The sequence below is a fragment of the Salmo salar genome, chromosome ssa07 (genome assembly GCF_905237065.1).
Source record: "Salmo salar chromosome ssa07, Ssal_v3.1, whole genome shotgun sequence".
NCBI lineage: Eukaryota > Metazoa > Chordata > Actinopteri > Salmoniformes > Salmonidae > Salmo > Salmo salar.
The window spans coordinates 52,049,385-52,069,479 of record NC_059448.1 but is presented as its reverse complement, the minus strand read 5'-3'; the positions used below and the strand labels follow the sequence as shown (position 1 = coordinate 52,069,479).

Sequence of the window (20,095 nt, the reverse complement as noted above, 5' to 3'; positions counted from 1 at the left end):
TGTGTGTGTGTGTGTATAGCGGTATGCACACGTGTTTGTGTGTTTCTCTTTATACATGCCTGCTCATTTCACAGGAGTCACTAGGTCCCCAGGTCCAGATCCCAGATGGGACTTTGTGTGGAGTTTGCAGTTCACCCCACTTCCCTAAATGATAGCCAGCTGCTTTTACTGTGTTGTTAACCACACCGGGGCATCTGAGCACATCAACACTGCTATGCAGTCATGTCTCTCTCCCTCTCTCCACCCTGGGCTTTAAGACGGTGGAATTACAGCTGTGTGTTTGAGCAGAGCCGAGGCTCAGTTTTTAATCCATAAAATATGTATTACAGACTTTCCCCACTGCACCTTGCTCCAGACTATTCAACTCAACCACTCACACTGTGGTTGGTGTGGGGAGCTCTGAAACAAAACGGCCCTGTGTCAGACCAAGCATGCTTTTTACTTATTGTACACCTACACTCTATCTACCTACACTTGGATATCTACACAGACACACACACACACACACACACACACACACACACACACACACACACACACACACACACAGTTAAGCGAATCTCCGAGCCCCTGATCCCAGTCAGAACAAACGCATTTCTTCCCCTCCTCCTCCTCATCAGATATCCCCCTCCAGTCCTCTCCTCTAGGGGTCTCTTCTAAATGACTTCTCTATCTTGAGATCTGCACACTGGTCTGTGGAGAATCTGCTGGGTCCTCTAATCTACCATCGCTTTGTCAAACCTTTTAATCTATCATCACTTTACTTAATGGGGTCAGACTCTCTCCCTCTCTGTCGTGCTCTGCTGAGAATCTGTTCTATTCCCTTTTCCGCCTCCTTCCTCCTTCTTCCTCTTCTGCTTTTGTCCTCATTTTTCCCTCTAATCGTTCTCTACCTCTTTCTCTCCATCTCTGCTCCTCTCCTCTCTTTCTCTCCATCTCTGCTCCTCTCCTACACCTCCTCTCCTCTTTCTCTTCTCCTGCTTCTCCTCCCTCTCTCACACTCTTCCTCCTTCCCTCATCTAAAGTCGTTATCCCTGCCCAACGATGCAGAGCCAGTACAGAAGCTGTGTAGATTCGGGAGGAGACGCGACACAAAGCACAAATGAACCAAAACCATCTTTTATGGGAGGAATAAATGCCTTTATTTGTTGAGGCACAAAAAAGCTTACAGCCGTGTTCCGCTGTGGGAAAATGAGGAGCCTCGGCAGGAAGTCTGCGCTAAATTAAATGTCCATTATGCCGATCAGATTGGGTTGTTATGCTTATTTTCTGTCATGAAGTGTGTGTTTGCTAGCGGTAATATTACTAAGAGCATCTTATACCAATGTTATTGACTGTAATATGTTGGGTAGTCCAGGCAGTTTTCTATATTAAGTGGAAGTTGAGCCTTTCCTTGTGTTTTGGTTTGTAATAGGGGAACTTTCTACTCATTCTGTTAGGTCTACTTTAACATGAAAATAGATGCAATGGCCTCTGAAGACTTATAGTAACAGTCACACAACATTTAGGCTAGTTAGTAAATGCTTCAGCCATTTTGTCGAATTGAATACATTTTGTCACATACAGTGGATAGAGGCAGTGAAATGTGTTACACAGGGTCAGCCATAGTAGTACGGGGCCCTGGAGCAAATTAGGATTAAGTGCCACATCAACAGATTTTTCACCTTGTCTGCTCATGTATTCGAACCAGCAACCTTTTGGTTACTGGCCAAACTCTGTAACCGCTAGGCTACCAATGATAAACCCTACGATTGTGCCCTATTGTTGTACAAAATGCTACATTGCCCCACATTGTCCTCAAATGTAGTACGACACCTTTTAGGCCCCTTTTACGGTTACACTGTAGCCCCAAACCCTCTCGTAGCTAGGCCGTTCTACCACTCTCTCACATCCCCATCTTACCACCCACCCTCGCCAGATGCCAACTTAGCAGAGAGCATGCTGGGACATCCATTTCCTATAATCCTGTCTACCCTCATCACCGTGTCCTTGTCCAGCGAGGCCCTCAGATTAATGACAACGCCCCCCTCGTCTCCTCTCTCTCTTTGTGACCCCAACATCTGGGACGGTTGGGACCCTCGCACCTCTCCCTCTCTCTCTCTCTAACGTTCTCGTTCTCTCTCTAACGGAATAGCTCTTTGTTTGCTCAACTGTATGATGGAGGAAAAACGCAGGCCAAGAGATTCCCAGATTGTAGGTTCCCTATTGCTCCCATCCTGGGCTTAGGGAATGTCATTGCCTGTCCCCACCTATCGTATTCATCCCTGCTTCCCTGCTTCTGTTTGCTCTGTCGGCCAGGAAGGGAGGAATGGGGGAAATGGTTGTTCCCTATCTAAACGCTGTTTTTCCTCCTCCCGCTGTGTGCTGCTGGGCCTGTCCGTGTTTGATAGCAATCTGCCACCTCTTGGTTGTGTGGGCGCGTGCGTGTGAGTGTGTTTGTGAGCGTGGAGTTATAAACAGCCCCAGTGCTCCTCTGGGGAGATCTACAGTCCAGCCTGACATGATTCACACTGACTGGGGGTGACCTTGTAAACTAGCCCACACACACGTACACACACACACACTCTCTTCTGGCTATTGTATTTTCATGACCAGTATTTCTAATTATTTGAAAAACCTTGACTAGTCGATATTGTGATTTTATTACGATTTGATGTTCCAAACATATTGCTCACCATATGTCTGCTGCAGCGGGACAAGAGAGAGTCATGAGAACGACTTGACCACTCATGGAAATAAAAGTGCTGAAAACAAATTGGCTTCCTACTTAAAAAAAGTTGGAGAGCAAGCTATGAAGGAAAATACTAGCGTTTTGTAACTTTATCGATTCCCCCCCATCACTAATGGAAAAATAAATGATGTTGAAACATTGACTGAATCTCCCCACGTGTGCAGTCATACGTTGTCTTCAACCCTATATTCCATGACGGTGACAGTGAGTACTCGAGGTCCCTAATCCACTGAAGACACGGTGGCTCTTTTAAATCAGCCTTCAGAGTTTTGACATCATTTCCTGTCACATGGCATTGACATGATTTCCTGTGACATGGCGTTTCAGGTGAACGTCACGGTGGACTACATCAGAGCTGCCACCAGCTCCTCAGAGACCAGCACCATCCCCGCCTTTGCAGAACGCACCTGTGCCACCGTCACCATCGGCGGCATGTGAGTACACCTATCTCAACACCGACTTTTCCCCCTGCACTCTCAACCTCTGCTGACCCCCAACATGTCTGTTCACCCCGTCTGTCACCTTGCTTGTAGACAGGATGAGGAGTCCAGACGAGCGTTTGTCAGTCCTGGCTCCGGAAGCACCTATAGTAAGTGCAGAGCTTTGTTCTAGTCCAGTACTAACACAGCAGAATCAGCTCAGACTTACTGCATTTCAACCGTTGGAAAGTTGAATTGGGTGTTAGTACTGGACTGGAACAAACATGCACAATATGCTATGATTGAAGCGGACTGATCTAGGCCATATATATCTATATTCCTTTGAATCAGTTGAAGTGAATATCTGTCTGTAGGCCACTGATGTAATGGACAAGGACAGGACAGTTCAACGAGAAATAAAAGCTCTACAAAAGCCCAAGAGAACAGGTTAAATGTACACAGTACAGGCCTACTGCATTAAAGAGCAACCAACGTGGGCAAGCCACACAGTTCATTCACACCCCTTCACGTCAACATGTCGCCCGGCTACGCCCTCTGAGGTTGTTTTCACTCATACAAATAGAAGAAAGACCTTTTTAAGACATGTTCCGGAGCTACGGAGTACCTCTCCTTTCATCTGCTAGCCCCCCTTATCACACGACACCGCTAGTTAGCAGCGACGCCGGGCCAGCGTAGGTCACCCAATTACCAGCCACACGCACTGCGGTGCATTGTGGGTAACAGGTGGCCGGGCCACCCTCAGGCTCTGAGGTGCTGTGTGTGTGTGTGTGTGCGCGCGCGTCTTATGGCGCACCATATTTCTCTCCACGTGGTGAGCCAGACCCCTCTACCCGTTTAGCACAAGGCGAGGGAGGGGGGCACAGCAGGGGGGCTAGCTGGAGATGGCTAGTGCCAGCAGGCTAGCAGCCTACGTCCTAGATACCACTACCATTGAGATTGTTAGTATTGGAGTGGGGACTGGTGGAGAGGGTTGTGGAAAAGGCCTGTTTGACCGTACCCTGCTTTTAGGCTAATTTAGGGTTGTATTATTAAAGGTTGTCTGATTTCCCAAGGACACGTCAACCTCATTTCCTCATACTTTATAAATGCATACAGTCAGGCAGGCTAGGTCATTCAGTAAATAAGAGTTTGTTCTTTAAACTGACTTGCCTTTATAAATGAAGGTAGAATAAATATAATCTTTGGAACAAGCACTAATCTGACAACCTGGATGGGTCAAAGTGAAAGATCCCCCATTTTGTTTTCACCCATCCCAGTCATGTGAGATCTATGAAAAGAAAACAATATGCTTTTTCAACTTTTTTAAGAAGTGTCTAATTTGAAGGCAATTTGCAACACTTAGTCCAACATTTTTGCAGTGTTAGCTGATCTGCCTCCACATTTCCATTCACAAGATGTGAAAGTCATTAAAGCCACTGTCATGATGTGATGCTCAATTTGTCTCAATTTATAAAAGCCCGAGAAATGAAACAAAGTGAGGACGGGGAAATTACTGTTACTGTTTTTTCTCTTTTCTTTTTGACTCCGCATCTCAGTTGAAGGCAGTTTACTAGACTCTCTCGCTCTCTCTCTCTCTCTGCCTCTCTCTCTCTCTGCCTCTCTCGCGCTCTCTGCCTCTCTCTCGCGCTCTCTGCCTCTCTCTCTCGCTCTCTGCCTCTCTCGCGCTCTCTGCCTCTCTCTCGCGCTCTCTGCCTCTCTCTCGCGCTCTCTGCCTCTCTCTCGCGCTCTCTGCCTCTCTCTCGCGCTCTCTGCCTCTCTCTCGCGCTCTCTGCCTCTCTCTCGCGCTCTCTGCCTCTCTCTCGCGCTCTCTGCCGCTCTCTCGCGCTCGCTCGCTCTCTAATTAATCTGAACAGAAAACCGAATAAAAACATTTCACCACAACGAGGAGCCACCAAACTTTCTCAATTACGGTCTTGGCATGCCGACAGGCTAACAAAACATTTTGGAAAGACAAGTCTGCACCGAGTGCACTCACTCCCATCCACTTCAGCTGTTCCATGGACGCCTAAGGGCTCTGAGCTAACTGCAGAGCCCTTCCATCGAACTCTCACCCGTTATTTTCTACTTCTATCTCTCACCTTCCCCCTCTTTCTGTGGTTGTAAAATAACAATGCAGCCTCTGGTTGCTGTGGTTGGAAGGTCTCTCTCACCTCGCCATGTTGCTGGGACCTTGACTTGTTTGTTAGTTAGTCATTGTCTTTCACATTTTCCTTAAGCTTTCTTCTGTTGTTCTTCAGTGTTTCTGGGCTTGTGTTTCTTCAGTGTTTCTGGGCTTGCCCCCGCGCCCTTTTTGGTGTGTTGATGGGCCGTGTTGCAGCCTTGAAGCTTTCTACTCTATGTAATAACTGGGTTGATAAATAAACACTGGTTAAAATCACCTCACTTTCTCTCTGTCTTCCTCTCTGTCTCTCTCACTCACTCTGTTTCTCTCACTCACTCTGTTTCTCTCTCTACCTCCACAGTAACATAGCCGAGGCGTTGGTCAGTAAAGGTTTCGCCACGGTCATCCGCTACAGACAGGATGATGACCAGCGCTCATCCCACTACGACGAGCTACTGGCTGCAGAGGCACGGTAAGCACAGTGCCCCAAAATGGTTTCTACTGCTGAAAACTAAACCTGACTGATTTAACTAGCTTGACTAAACCTCCCTTTAAATTAAAATGCTTTCTGTCACGCTCATGCAACAACAGAAGTGTATTCCCCCTAGGGATACAATACGAATTCCCCCTAGAGATACAATACGAATTCCCCCTAGAGATACGATACGAATTCCCCCTAGAGATACGATACGAATTCCCCCTAGGGATACGATACGAATTCCCCCTAGAGATACGATACGAATTCCCCCTAGAGATACGATACGAATTCCCCCTAGGGATACGATACGAATTCCCCCTAGAGATACGATACGAATTCCCCCTAGAGATACGATACGAATTCCCCCTAGGGATACAATACGAATTCCCCCTAGGGATACGATACGAATTCCCCCTAGGGATACGATACGAATTCCCCCTAGAGATACGATACGAATTCCCCCTAGAGATACGATACGAATTCCCCCTAGAGATACAATACGAATTCCCCCTAGGGATACGATACGAATTCCCCCTAGAGATACGATACGAATTCCCCCTAGAGATACGATACGAATTCCCCCTAGGGATCCGATACGAATATGTGTGTGTTGCATCATGGCAAAATCTTGAACAACACTGGTCAGAGGTGGCCATTTTTCCCTGTGTCGTAAATCAGCGCCTCTACAAGGCCTGGGGTGTATTCATTACTCTGATTCTGTAGCAAAACGTTTCTTAAACGGAAGCAAATAGAAAGAAAACAGGGAAGGACCTACCTGAATTTGTCCAGTAGAAACTCTCGTTTAGACTAATGATTACACCCCTGCTCTGCTCTAAGTTTCTGCTAAAGTATTGGCCCCTGGGTGTCGCTCACACACACACACACACACACACACTAAATCAGGCCTTCTCTTTACACGTGCTCTGTGAATATAATTCTGTGTATGTGCACTGGGAGATTTAGTACGTGCTTTAATACAGCACTAAAGATGAAGATCTCCGGGTTAGCAGATAGATGACTACCCACCGTTGGTGTTTGTGCAAGTGTTTTCCCATGCTACCTTTCTCTCTCTTTCTGTCTCTTTCTGGGCTCCTCAAACTCCTTCTCTTCCCTTTCTCGTTCTCCCTCATCTCTCACACACACACACACACACACACACACACACACACACACACACACACACACACACACACACACACACACACACACACACACACACACATCACTGACCCACAGATGACCCTGACTGCCACAATTTCCATTATCTTCGTCATCTTCATCTGTAGCACTCAAGCTCTTTCCAGTAGGAATCTGAACAGGTGGTCATCACATCAGGGTCAGACTGAAAATGCACTCCCTCGTCCCCCCCAACCATTACAGTTTCCATTTTAAGGGTATAGATTACACGTGAAGTCCCTCTGCCGCTGATCCTCTTGGTGGAGCCGGGGAGCTTGGAAACTGTATCCCCCCTCTGAGCCGGAATGGCTCTCTGAGTGTTTATTACCCACAGCTTCATTTCTCCTCTGCGGCTCAAAGACCTGATGGTTTCTCCTTAACTCGCTGGATGATGGGATGAACCGTAATGGTGGCCACTCTCACTCTCTCCCTCTGATTGATCACAGGGCAATCAAGAACGGGAAAGGGCTGCATAGCAAGAAGGAGGTCCCCATCCACAGAGTGGCTGATATCTCTGGGGTAAGATGGATTAGTGTGAGAGTGTGGGTGGGACTTTGAGGAGTAATTGTGTGTGTTTACTGTTATGTGACTAGGCTTATATGTTGTGTGTTTTTGCCCCTGCAGTGTGTGTGTGTGTGTGCGCGCAATGTTCCTGCACATTCTTGGGCCAACATTCTTCTTGATAATATAATTGCCAAACCTTGACCCACCAGTCTCAATGCCCTCCAGTGTCTCCCAAGCCACTCCCCAGGACAAACCTTGTTATCTGATCTATAGATGAATCACTCTAAGTAATATCCATAATACCAGCCCCCCCCCCCTCCATATTATAGCGATAAAGGCCCATCTAAATATAGATTCCTCTGCGTTAATAAAGTCATCTAGGAAGTTGTTTACGTGTTCCAGGGACAGCAGACAGCGTCTCTGCTTATGAAAATTGATTGGGCTGCTCACTAAATGAACATTAGATTTTACTCCGTGCCCGTGATGAGATGCACGGCCGTACCCACACTTTCTCTCCACACTTTCTCTCCACACTTTCTCTCCACACTTTCTCTCCACACTTTCTCTCCACACTTTCTCTCCACACTTTCTCTCCACACTTTCTCTCCACACTTTCTCTCCACACTTTCTCTCCACACTTTCTCTCCACACTTTCTCTCCACACTTTCTCTCCACACTTTCTCTCCACACTTTCTCTCCACACTTTCTCTCCACACTTTCTCTCCACACTTTCTCTCCACACTTTCTCTCCACACTTTCTCTCCACTCTCTCTCTCTCCACTCTCTCTCTCTCCACTCTCTCTCTCTCTCCACTCTCTCTCTCTCTCCACTCTCTCTCTCTCTCCACTCTCTCTCCACTCTCTCTCTCTCTCCACTCTCTCTCTCTCTCCACTCTCTCTCTCTCTCACTCTCTCTCACTCTCTCTCTCTCTCTCTCACTCTCTCTCTCTCTCTCCACTCTCTCTCTCTCTCTCTCCACTCTCTCTCTCTCTCCACACTCTCTCTCTCTCCACACTCTCTCTCTCTCCATGGACCACGTACGTTAAAGCACATAAAGGAATGACGGCTGGGGACACACTCCCTCCCCCCCATTCTGTCCACCTTAAGTCTTTGTTTTACGAGAAGGCTTGTCCGTGCTTTAATGGACTGGGCTGTCAGTCTAGAACCTGTGTTATTGTTTAACGCCTGCATAGACACACACACACACACACACACACACACACACGCTGTTCTCCAGTGTAATGAGGTGTGTGTGTTGATCTTGCCCAGTCCCCCTCTAAAGATGCTCCATCTCTCTCAGCAGCCCTCTCTGTGTTTCACTGCAGACATATTAGTGGGTGATACGACACATAGCATGTCAGCTTGTTTCCCCGTCACTCTGAAGACTGACAGCCGCCCAGGAATAGATCCTTGATACCATGCCAATCTGTTGATGACTTCTGCCAGTCAGGGAGAACAAGAGTGTCTGTCTCTTCCTCCATCTTAAAGTACTGCTCCCTCTTGGCTGGAGAGCTGGGCCGCGGGGGCTGTAGTGGCTGGGCCGCGGGGGCTGTAGTGGCTGGGCCGCGGGGGCTGTAGTGGCTGGGCCGCGGGGGCTGTAGTGGCTGGGCCGCGGGGGCTGTAGTGGCTGGGCCGCGGGGGCTGTAGTGGCTGGGCCGCGGGGTGGCTGGGCCGCGGGGGCTGTAGTGGCTGGGCCGCGGGGGCTGTAGTGGCTGGGCCGCGGGGGCTGTAGTGAGCATTCTAATAAAAATACATAAATAGCAGCTAACAGCCCATCACCGCCCCCTTCAGCTCTCCGCCTGTGACACACACACACACACACACACACACACACACACACACACAGGGATATTACCGAGAGGGATTATGTAGATGGAGTGGGTTATATTGAGAACAATACAGTGGGGATATATAATGGAGTACAGTGGGATGTATGTATGTATACACAGTACCTACGAAGGTGCTGAGTGGATATGGCACTGGGGCACCTCTCTCTCTCTCTCTTTCTCTCTTTCTCCATCCTAAGAGTTCATCTGAACAGAGAAATAATGTGTAGTTTAGGGCTAGATTCCTGCCCAGTAACTTTAATCACCACAGCAATGTTGACTTTGCACCCTGCAATCCTAAGCTACCTGGCGCTTGATGGAATAGTTCCACCTTGTCAACAGCATATTTCCTCATCCTCCTCACCCAGTACATCTCTCTGTTTTGCCAGAACACCTCTCTTCCTCTACACACCCACCCCCCCACCCCACTACATCTAAATCATGAGAGAGTGCTACTGAGTCACTGCCTGGTTTGTTGTGGCTGCATTGGCCTGCCTGCTTTGACCTGCCTGCCTAGCTGTGTATTTATTAATATAACTCTCTCTCTCTGCCATTGATTCATCAGCCTGCCTGCCTGCCTAGCTGTGTATTTATTAATATAACTCTCTCTCTCTGCCATTGATTCATCAGCCTGTCTGAATAGGCAATGATTTAGCCACGCTTGTAATTTTGGCCTTGGTGTACCCATCAAGCCAGTGACTCACCAGAAAGGGGGAGAGAGAGAGAGAGAGATATATGAGGCCTAGCAATGTCATGGTGAAATCATCGGTCCGTTCACCCTTACCGAGAAACCCCACGCAATGAACTTCAACCTAATTTACTCATCTGCATATGAAGTGGATGGACTAAGACTGAGGTGTATGATCCACTATCAGACCATCCAGTTGACATGAAGATCTGCATTTATAGGCTGAAGCTGCTACTCTGAACATGTTTGTTTCTTCTCCAGGAAACACAGAAGGCCAAGCAGTTCCTGCCGTTCCTCCAGAGAGCGGGCCGCTCAGAGGCGGTGGTAGAATACGTGTTCAGTGGCTCCCGCCTCAAACTCTACATGCCCAAAGAGACCTGCCTCATCACCTTCCTCCTCGCCGGTAAGTAGTCCATCCCACGAGGGCCATTAGGCAACTTCCTGGTTTAGCAAACTACATCCTGGTTTAGGTAACTTTCTTCCACCGTCCTTCCAGTTACACACAAATCAAATGTATACGTCACGTACACAGTTTGCAGCAGGTCTATAAGGTGCTGCGAAATGCTTGTGCTCGGAGCTAACAGGGCGACGTGTCTTTCAGCGCCATCTTGTTGGCTTCCTCAGAGATTGGAGCGGTGCCTGGTTAGACTACTAGTTATCAGTCTTTTAACTCTGTAACCAACTTTTGTTTACTTCCAGTTTAATTAAAACAGGCTAGTAGGGGAGGTGTGTGTGTGTACAGTATGTGAGGAGAGGTGTTTATATTTTTTTTAATCGGCGAATCGGTGGCCAAAAATACCTATTATCGATTGTTATGAAAACGTGAAATCGGCCCTAATTAATCGGCCATTCCGATTAATCGGTCGACCTCTAGTGTGTGTGTGGAGAAGTGTGTGTGTACAGTGTGTGTGTGGAGAAGTGTGTGTGTACAGTATGTGTGGAGAGGTGTGTGTGTGTGTGTACAGTATGTGTGTGTGTACAGTGTGTACAGTGTGAGGTGTGTGTGTACAGTGTGTGAGGTGTGTGTGTACAGTGTGTGAGGTGTGTGTGTACAGTGTGTGAGGTGTGTGTGTACAGTGTGTGAGGCGTGTGTGTACAGTGTGTGTACAGTGTGTGGCGTGTGTACAGTGTGTGGCGTGTGTACAGTGTGTGGCGTGTGTACAGTGTGAGGCGTGTGTACAGTGTGTGTGTACAGTGTGAGGCGTGTGTACAGTGTATGTGTACAGTGTGAGGCGTGTGTACAGAGTATGTGTACAGTGTGAGGCGTGTGTACAGTGTATGTGTACAGTGTGAGGCGTGTGTACAGTGTGAGGCGTGTGTACAGTGTATGTGTGGCGTGTGTACAGTGTGTGGCGTGTGTACAGTGTGAGGCGTGTGTACAGTGTGTGTGTGTACAGTGTGAGGCGTGTGTACAGTGTGTGTGTGTACAGTGTGAGGCGTGTGTATGTGTACAGTGTGAGGCGTGTGTATGTGTACAGTGTGAGGCGTGTGTACAGTGTGTGTACAGTGTGAGGCGTGTGTACAGTGTGAGGCGTGTGTACAGTGTGTGTGTACAGTGTGAGGCGTGTGAGGCGTGTACAGTGTGTGAGGCGTGTACAGTGTGTGAGGCGTGTACAGTGTGTGAGGCGTGTACAGTGTGTGAGGCGTGTACAGTGTGTGAGGGGCGTGTACAGTATGTGAGGTGGGGGTGTGTACAGTATGTGAGGGGGGGTGTACAGTATGTGAGGGGGGGGGTGTGTGCAGTGTGTGTGGAGAGGTGTGTGTGTGTGTGTGTACGTACAGTGTGTGTGTGTACAGTGTCTACGTACAGTGTGTATGTACAGTGTGTGTGTGTGTACAGTATTTGTGTGTGTGTGTGTGTGTGTGTCAGACATATCAAGCCAGGTGCAGCATCGCGACCCCAGCTCAGAGGTCACGGTGTCTGATAGCAGAGCTAGCGGAGCTCCCAGCTGTTAGCAGTCATTCACTACGAAGGTCGACAGGGGTCTGGTGAAACCATGCCAGCCGACCCCTGGCACCATTGGGATGGCATGTAGCTGATGTGACCTTTCACCTCATGCGGGCATTGACCCCCCCCCCGCTGGATCCCTGCCAGGGACCTCCCCACTCTGCCTCGTCTGCTATTTTGTGCCAAGCCAGGTGAATGAACGCAAAACTGATTGCAAATCAGTGTCAAGGGCAGGGCTCTCCAACCCTCTTCCTGGAGAGCTACCGTCCTCTAGGTTTTTACTCCAACCCTAATCTAGTGCCCCTGATTCTAGAAAATAGTTGCTTGCTAAGATGAATCAGGTCAGTTACAACTGGGACTGGATTGAAAACCTACAGGACGGTGGCTCTCCAGGAACAGGGTTGTAGAGCCCTGGTCTAGGGAGCGTTTGGGGTATGAGGTGACCATTTTGTGCCCAGGAAACAAGCAGTGTCAGTTGCAAGATAAATACAGGCTACAATGTACTGTAGATTGGTTATGGTGCGTTTATACTTTCTGTCTGGCAGCTCAGGTTGATTTGTGCAGACAATTTAGATCAGAATCAGTCGATAGCAGGAATGCTTGTGTGTTTTAGATTAGATGAGACTCCATTTACTCGAATAGCCGTAATAGAAGCATTACATCTAATCCAGGCATCTATCTATCTATCAGTCTCTATTTCAGCTCTGTCATTGACCAAACAAAAGAAGGACCCAGTTCATTCATTTCCCAACAGGACACCACCATATATTCATGATAGCATCATCCAGGTTTAATTGTGCATGTCTTCCATTGTAAATGTCTTAATTCATTTGGTCATTTGTTTCTAAATGTCTTTCCCCTTTGTCGTTGGTTTTTGTAATGAATTATTTTCTCCTCCAGGCATTTTGACTTGACCCTCTCTCTCCACCAAGCCACCTAGGCCTTTATTAAGACTGGTTGGAAATCTGACATTATAACTTGACGCACGCTCACACGCATACGCACGCACGCACGCACGCACACACACACTTGTGTTTTCTGTCATTGGAAATGATTTTATTCCATCAGTGGTTATTACCATATGACAATAAGCACGTTATGGCACAGAGCCTGGGTTTATTTGATTAAGGTTGTTCCCCGGTAAAAAGGTTTTCTGCTAGGAAATGACAGTTGATGTTGTCTTTAATAAACACATTAAGGCCAGATTAACGCTGATTGATACAAACGATCCCTGCTCCCTTTTTTAATATGAGGTGCTTTCGTTATGATTAGCCACCGCACCACATCCTGACCAGCCTCACGTTTCCTGGAAGGAGTGTGTGTGTCTAATAGTTTTTCATTTATTTGTCTGTGTGTTATTGCTGCCTGTGGGTTTGTGTGGTCATGACTTTGCCTTTGATGCCGTGTTACATCTTTGTCTGTGTGTGTGTGTGTGTGTATGTTGTGTATTGTTCATTGTATGTGTGTGTATTGCCCGGAGTTCATGTCCACCTCTGTGGTTCTTATTGAGGTTAGAGACCCCCCCTGCTATATGGAATTGTTGGCATAACATAACTACCCCCTGTTATCTCTCACCCTACATACCCGCATCTACTAACACTACCCCACTTCTATCTCCAAGTCTTCTCAATGTTATCTCTCCATGTTTTATGCACCTATCTCCCTCTGTAACCCCGTGTGAAATGACACAAGGGCTGTGTCCCAAATGGCACCCTATTCCCTACTTAGTGCACTATTTTTGACCAGGGCCCTGATGAAAAGTAGTGCACTACAGTGCCTTCAGAAAGTATTCATATCCCTTGACTTATTCCACGTTTTGTTGTTACAGCCTGAATTCAAAAAGGATTTCATCGATTTTTTCCCCCCTCAACCATCTACACACAGTACCCCATAATGACAAAGTGAAAATATATTTTTCAAATTTATTGAAAATTAAATGCAGAAATATTTAATTTACACAAATATTCACACCACTGAGTCAATACTTTGTAGAAGCACCTTTGGCAGCGATTACAGCTGTGAGTCTTTCTGGGTAAGTCTCTAAGATCTTTACACACCTGGATTGTGCAACATTTGCCTGTTTTATTCTTGAAAAAAGTATCCAAGCTCTGTCGAATTGGTTGTTGATTATTGCTAGATTTTCAAGTAGAGTTAAGTCAAAACTGTTACTCGGACACTCGGGAACATTTACTGTCTTCTTGGTAAGCAACTTCAGTGTAGATTTGGCCTTGTGTTTTAGCTTATTGTCCTGCTGAAAGGTGAGTTCATCTCCCAGTGTTTGGTGGAAAGCAGACTGGACCAGGTTTTCCTTCTTTTTTTATAAAAAAAAAAAAACTCCCTTGTCTTAAACAAGCATACCCATAACATGATGCAGCTAACACGTTGCTTAAACATATGGAGAATGGTACTCAGTCATGTGTTGTATTAGATTTGCCCCAAACATACCATTTTGTATTCAGGACAAAAAGTTCATTGCTTTGACACATTTTTGCAGTATTACTTTAGTGCCTTGTGGCAAACATGATGCACGTTTTGGAATATGTTTTATTCTGTACAGGCTTCCTTCTTTTCACTCTGTCAATAACGTTAGCATTGTGGAGTAACTACAATGTTATTGATCCATCCTCCCCGGCAACTAAGTTAGGAAGCCTGTATCTTTGTAGTGACTGGTTGTATTGACACACCATCCAAAGTGTAATTAATAACTTCACCATGCTCAAAGGGATATTCAATGTCTGTTTTTTTTATCTACCAATGGTTGCCCTTTGAGGCATTGGAAAGTCTCCCGGTCAGTGACACAAAATCTCAATTTAATCCATTTTAAATTCCAGCTGTAACACAAAATGTGGAAATAGTCAAGGGGTGTAAATACCTTCTGAAGGCACTGTATATGAGCTTAAAGATACAGTCCTGGATCTTAAGCCCTTACAAATCCGTAAAACAAATTTTCATATTGGATTTTGTAACATATATCATATGAATTGCAAAAAAATATATACAGAAATTGTATGTCTTACCCTATCATACGAATAGAAATAGATGACGCAGTACACAATTGTGCACCATTTTCGGGGAACGTTTTTGACTCGTGAGCACTACTTACTTTAATTTGACCTATATTGTCACAACAAAATCCTGCAGCAACAGGAATTGAATATTTAGTCCATAATGTTGGTTGACTGGTGGTTAGGCTTTTAGCAGGCCAAAAGTAGGCTACGTGACAATTGCAATAATGTAAATATAACTGTGTGTTAGTTAGGGTTTTCAGTAAATTTCACCAATCATACTTATTGACTCAAGACATTTCAGCTTTTTAGTTTTAATTTGTGAAGGGGTGAATACTTCCTGAAGGAAAGAGGAAGCCATTTTGATCTGTTGCATGTTAAACACCAGAAGCCCTTCACCCTCAAGACCCCATCATATAGGCTACTCACAATCACATAAAATGTGTTGGAGGTTTCCACATCTCTAGAACATATGGATGGGATCTTCGAGGACAGATGGGTGCGTCCGTGTAATGGCCAATCTGTTTGTAATGTCAGGCAGGAATTCAACTGGATTGGAAGGAGGCTCTCCAGAGAGATTGTGTGCGTGCGTGTCTAGTTGAGTGAGCTTCCCTGGGCGCCATACTAAATGGATATAAATCCTTTAAGACAGAAGTGTAGTGTCTCTTGAGGTCTGCTAATTGTGGAAGTCTGATGCTTTACCTGTTGGCACCAAAGAGCCCTGCTCTCGGTCTCTCTCCGTCTTTCTGTCCGTCTTGGTGTTTCTCAATATGCATACTACCGTGCTCCACACTCTCATCCTCCGAGTGCATTCTCCGACCACATTCTTTTGAGTACCTTCTTGTGAGGACGAGAATGTGGAGAAAGCATAAAACATTACATTTGAGAATCATCACATTCCCCTCTTCTATATTACCTCACGCTGCACCTCCCCCTACTGTATTACCTCACGCTGCTCCTCCCCCTACTGTATTACCTCACGCTGCACCTCCCTCTACTGTATTACCTCACGCTGCACCTCCCCCTACTGTATTACCTCACGCTGCACCTCCCCCTACTGTATTACCTCACTCTGCACCTCCCCCTACTGTATTACCTCACGCTGCACCTCCCCCTACTGTATTACCTCATGCTGCACCTCCCCCTACTGTATTACCTCACGCTGCACCTCCCCCTACTGTATTACCTCACGTTGCACCTCCCCCTACTGTATTACCTCACGCTGCACCTCCGCATTCACTGAACCTTCTTCCAGCCAGGACTATGGCAACAATAGAGACTAAACAAGATATACACAAAGCAAACGTTTTACTTCATAATTATCAACTAGATATGGGAATAGTAATAATCTAGCTAGCCAGCTAGTTAAACAGGCAAAAATTATCTAAAACTAATGCAATGCAACATAAATGTACATTTTCTATGGATAGCTACCAATTCTTTGTGGCTAGCTAGCTAGCCCTATTTATTTTCTATGGACTTACTCATTCACTGAACCGTCTTCCAGACAGGATAACACAATATATATACACAAAGCAACCGTTTTACTTCACAACTATCAGCTAGCTATATGTGATTCGTAATAATGTAGCTGACCAGATAGTTAGGCAACAACACATCTGCCATGCTGACCCTCAACACTGGGGCCCCTTAGGGGTGCTTGCTTAGTGCCCTCCCATACTCCCTGTTCACCCACGACTGCGTGGCCAAGCATGACTCCAACACCACCATTACATTTGCTGACGACACAGCAGTGGTAGGCCTGATCACCAACAACGATGAGACAAATCAAATCAAATGTATTTGTCACATACACATGGTTAGCAAGTGTTAATGCAAGTGTAGCGAAATGCTTGTGCTTCTAGTTCCGACCATGCAGTTATATCTAACAAGTCATCTACCAATTCCACAACAACTACCTTGTACACACAAGTGTAAAGGAATGAATACCAATATGTACATAAAAATACATAAATGATGGCCGAACGGCATAGGCAAGATGCAGTAGATGGTATGGAGTACAGTATATTCATGAGATGAGTATTGTAGGGTATGAAAACATATATACTGCTCAAAAAAATAAAGGGAACACTTAAACAACACAATGTAACTCCAAGTCAATCACACTTCTGTGAAATCAAACTGTCCACTTAGGAAGCAACACTGATTGACAATACATTTCACATGCTGTTGTACAAATGGAATAGACAACAGGTGGAAATTATAGGCAATTAGCAAGACACCCCCAATAAAGGAGTGGTTCTGCAGGTGGTGACCACAGACCACTTCTCAGTTCCAATGCTTCCTGGCTGATGTTTTGGTCACTTGAATGCTGGTGATGCTTTCACTCTAGTGGTAGCATGAGACGGAGTCTACAACCCACACAGGTGGCTCAGGTAGTGCAGCTCATCCAGGATGGCACATCAATGCGAGCTGTGGCAAGAAGGTTTGCTGTGTCTGTCAGCGTAGTGTCCAGAGCATGGAGGCGCTACCAGGAGACAGGCCAGTACATCAGGGGACGTGGAGGAGGCCGTAGGAGGGCAACAACCCAGCAGCAGGACTGCTACCTCCACCTTTGTACAAGGAGGAGCAGGAGGAGCACTGCCAGAGCCCTGCAAAATGACCTCCAGCAGGCCACAAATGTGCATGTGTCTGCTCAAACGGTCAGAAACAGACTCCATGAGGGTGGTATGAGGGCCCGACGTCCACAGGTGGGGGTTGTGCTTACAGCCCAACACCGTGCAGGACGTTTGGCATTTGCCAGAGAACACCAAGATTGGCAAATTCGCCACTGGCGCCCTGTGCTCTTCACAGATGAAAGCAGGTTCACACTGAGCATGTGACAGACGTGACAGAGTCTGGAGACGCCGAGGAGAACGTTCTGCTGCCTGCACCATCCTCCAGCATGACCGGTTTGGCGGTGGGTCAGTCATGGTGTGGGGTGGCATTTCTTTGGGGGGCCGCACAGCCCTCCATGTGCTCGCCAGAGGTAGCCTGACTGCCATTAGGTACCGAGATGAGATCCTCAGACCCCTTGTGAGACCATATGCTGGTGCGGTTGGCCCTGGGTTCCTCCTAATGCAAGACAATACTAGACCTCATGTGGCTGGAGTGTGTCAGCAGTTCCTGCAAGAGGAAGGCATTGATGCTATGGACTGGCCCGCCCGTTCCCCAGACCTGAATCCAATTGAGCACATCTGGGACATCATGTCTCGCTCCATCCACCAACGCCACGTTGCACCACAGACTGTCCAGGAGTTGGCGGATGCTTTAGTCCAGGTCTAGGAGGAGATCCCTCAGGAGACCATCCGCCACCTCATCAGGAGCATGCCCAGGCGTTGTAGGAAGTTCATACAGGCACGTGGAGGCCACACACACTACTGAGTCTCATTTTGACTTGTTTTAAGGACATTACATCAAAGTTGGATCAGCCTGTAGTGTGGTTTTCCACTTTAATTTTGAGTGCGACTCCAAATCCAGACCTCCATGGGTTGATAAATTGGATTTCCATTGATTCTTTTTGTGTGATTTTGTTGTCAGCACATTCAACTATGTAAAGAAAAAAGTATTTAATAAGATTATTTCATTCATTCAGATCTAGGATGTGTTTTTTTAGTGTTCCCTTTATTTTTTTGAGCAGTGTATAAAGCAGCATTGTTTAAGGTGGCTAGTGATACATTACATCAGGATGGCAAGATGCAGTAGATGGTATAGAGTACAGTATAGACATTTGAGTAATGTAGGTTATGAAAACATTATATAAAGTGGCATTGTTTAAAGTGGCTAGTGATGCATCTAATTACATCAAGATGGCATGGCGTACAGTATATACATATGAGATGAATAATGCAGGTTATGTAAACATTATCTAATATAAATAATATAAAGTGGCAAGTGATAAATTGATTATTTCAATTTTCCCATTATTAAAGTGGCTTGAGTCAGTATGTTGGCAGCAGCCACTCAATGTTAGTGATGGCTGTTTAACAGTCTGATGGCCTTGAGATAGAAGCTGTTTTTCAGTTTCTCGGTTCCAGCTTTGATGCACCTGTACTGACCTCGCCTTCTGGATGTTAGCGGGGTGAACAGGCAGTGGCTCGGGTGGTTGTTGTCCTTGATGATCTTTTTGGCCTTCCTGTGACATCGGGTGGTGTAGGTTTCCTGGAGGGCAGGTAGTTTGCACCCAGTGATGCGTTGTGCAGACCTCACTACCCTCTGGAGAGCCTTCCGGTTATGGGCGGAGCAGCTGCCGTACCAGGCGGTGATACAGCCCGACAGGATGCTCTCGATTGTGCATCTGTAAAAGTTTGAGTGTTTTTGGTGACAAGCCGAATTTCTTCAGCCTCCTGAGGTTGAAGAGGTTCTGTTGCACCTTCTTCACCACGCTGTCTGTGTGGGTGGACCATTTCAGTTTGTCTGTGATGTGTACGCCGAGGAACTTAACTCTCCACCCTCTCCACTACTGTCCCGTCAATGTAGATAGGGGGCTGCTCCCTCTGCTGTTTCCTGAAGTCCACGATCATCTCTCTTGTTTTGTTGACATTGAGTGCAAGGTTATTTTCCTGACACCACACTCCGAGGGCCCTCACCTCCTCCCTGTAGGCCGTCTCGTCGTTGTTGGTAATCAAGCCTACCACTGTAGTGTCGTCTGCAAACTTGATGATTGAGTTGGATGCGTGCATGACTACGCAGTCGTGGGTGAACAGGGAGTACAGAAGAGCGCTGAGAATGCACCCTTGTGGGGACCCAGTGTTGAGGATCAGCGGGGTGGAGATGTTACCTTCCCTCACCACCTGGGGGCGGCCCGTCAGGAAGTCTAGGACCCAGTTGCACAGGGCGGTGTCGAGACCCAGGTCTCGAGCTTAATGATGAGTTTGGAGGGTACTATGGTGTTAAATGCTGAGCTGTAATCGATGAACAGCATTCTTACATAGGTATTCCTCATGTCCAGATGGGTTAGGGCAGTGTGCAGTGTGATGGCGATTGCGTCGTCTGTGGACCTATTGGGCCGGTAGGCAAATTGGAGTGGGTCCAGGGTGTCAGGTAGGGTGGAGGTGATATGGTCCTTGACTAGTCTCTTAAAGCACTTCATGATGACGGAAGTGAGTGCTACAGGGCGGTAGTCATCTAGCTCAGTTACCTTAGCTTTCTTGGGAACAGGAACAATGGTGGTCCTCTTGAAGCATGTGGGGACAGCAG

General features: G+C 46.8%; 1 protein-coding gene across 1 annotated transcript in view; it reads left to right on the top strand.

Moving 5' to 3' along the window:
* Positions 1–20,095, top strand: part of LOC100380729 (staphylococcal nuclease domain-containing protein 1) — a 319,896-nt gene that overhangs the window by 58,837 nt on the left and 240,964 nt on the right. Inside the window, exons 12-15 of the mRNA XM_045722231.1 lie at positions 3,059–3,165; positions 5,634–5,744; positions 7,373–7,445; positions 10,205–10,346. Of these exons, the coding sequence (XP_045578187.1) occupies positions 3,059–3,165; positions 5,634–5,744; positions 7,373–7,445; positions 10,205–10,346 (433 nt within the window). The remainder of the gene's footprint in view (positions 1–3,058; positions 3,166–5,633; positions 5,745–7,372; positions 7,446–10,204; positions 10,347–20,095) is intronic.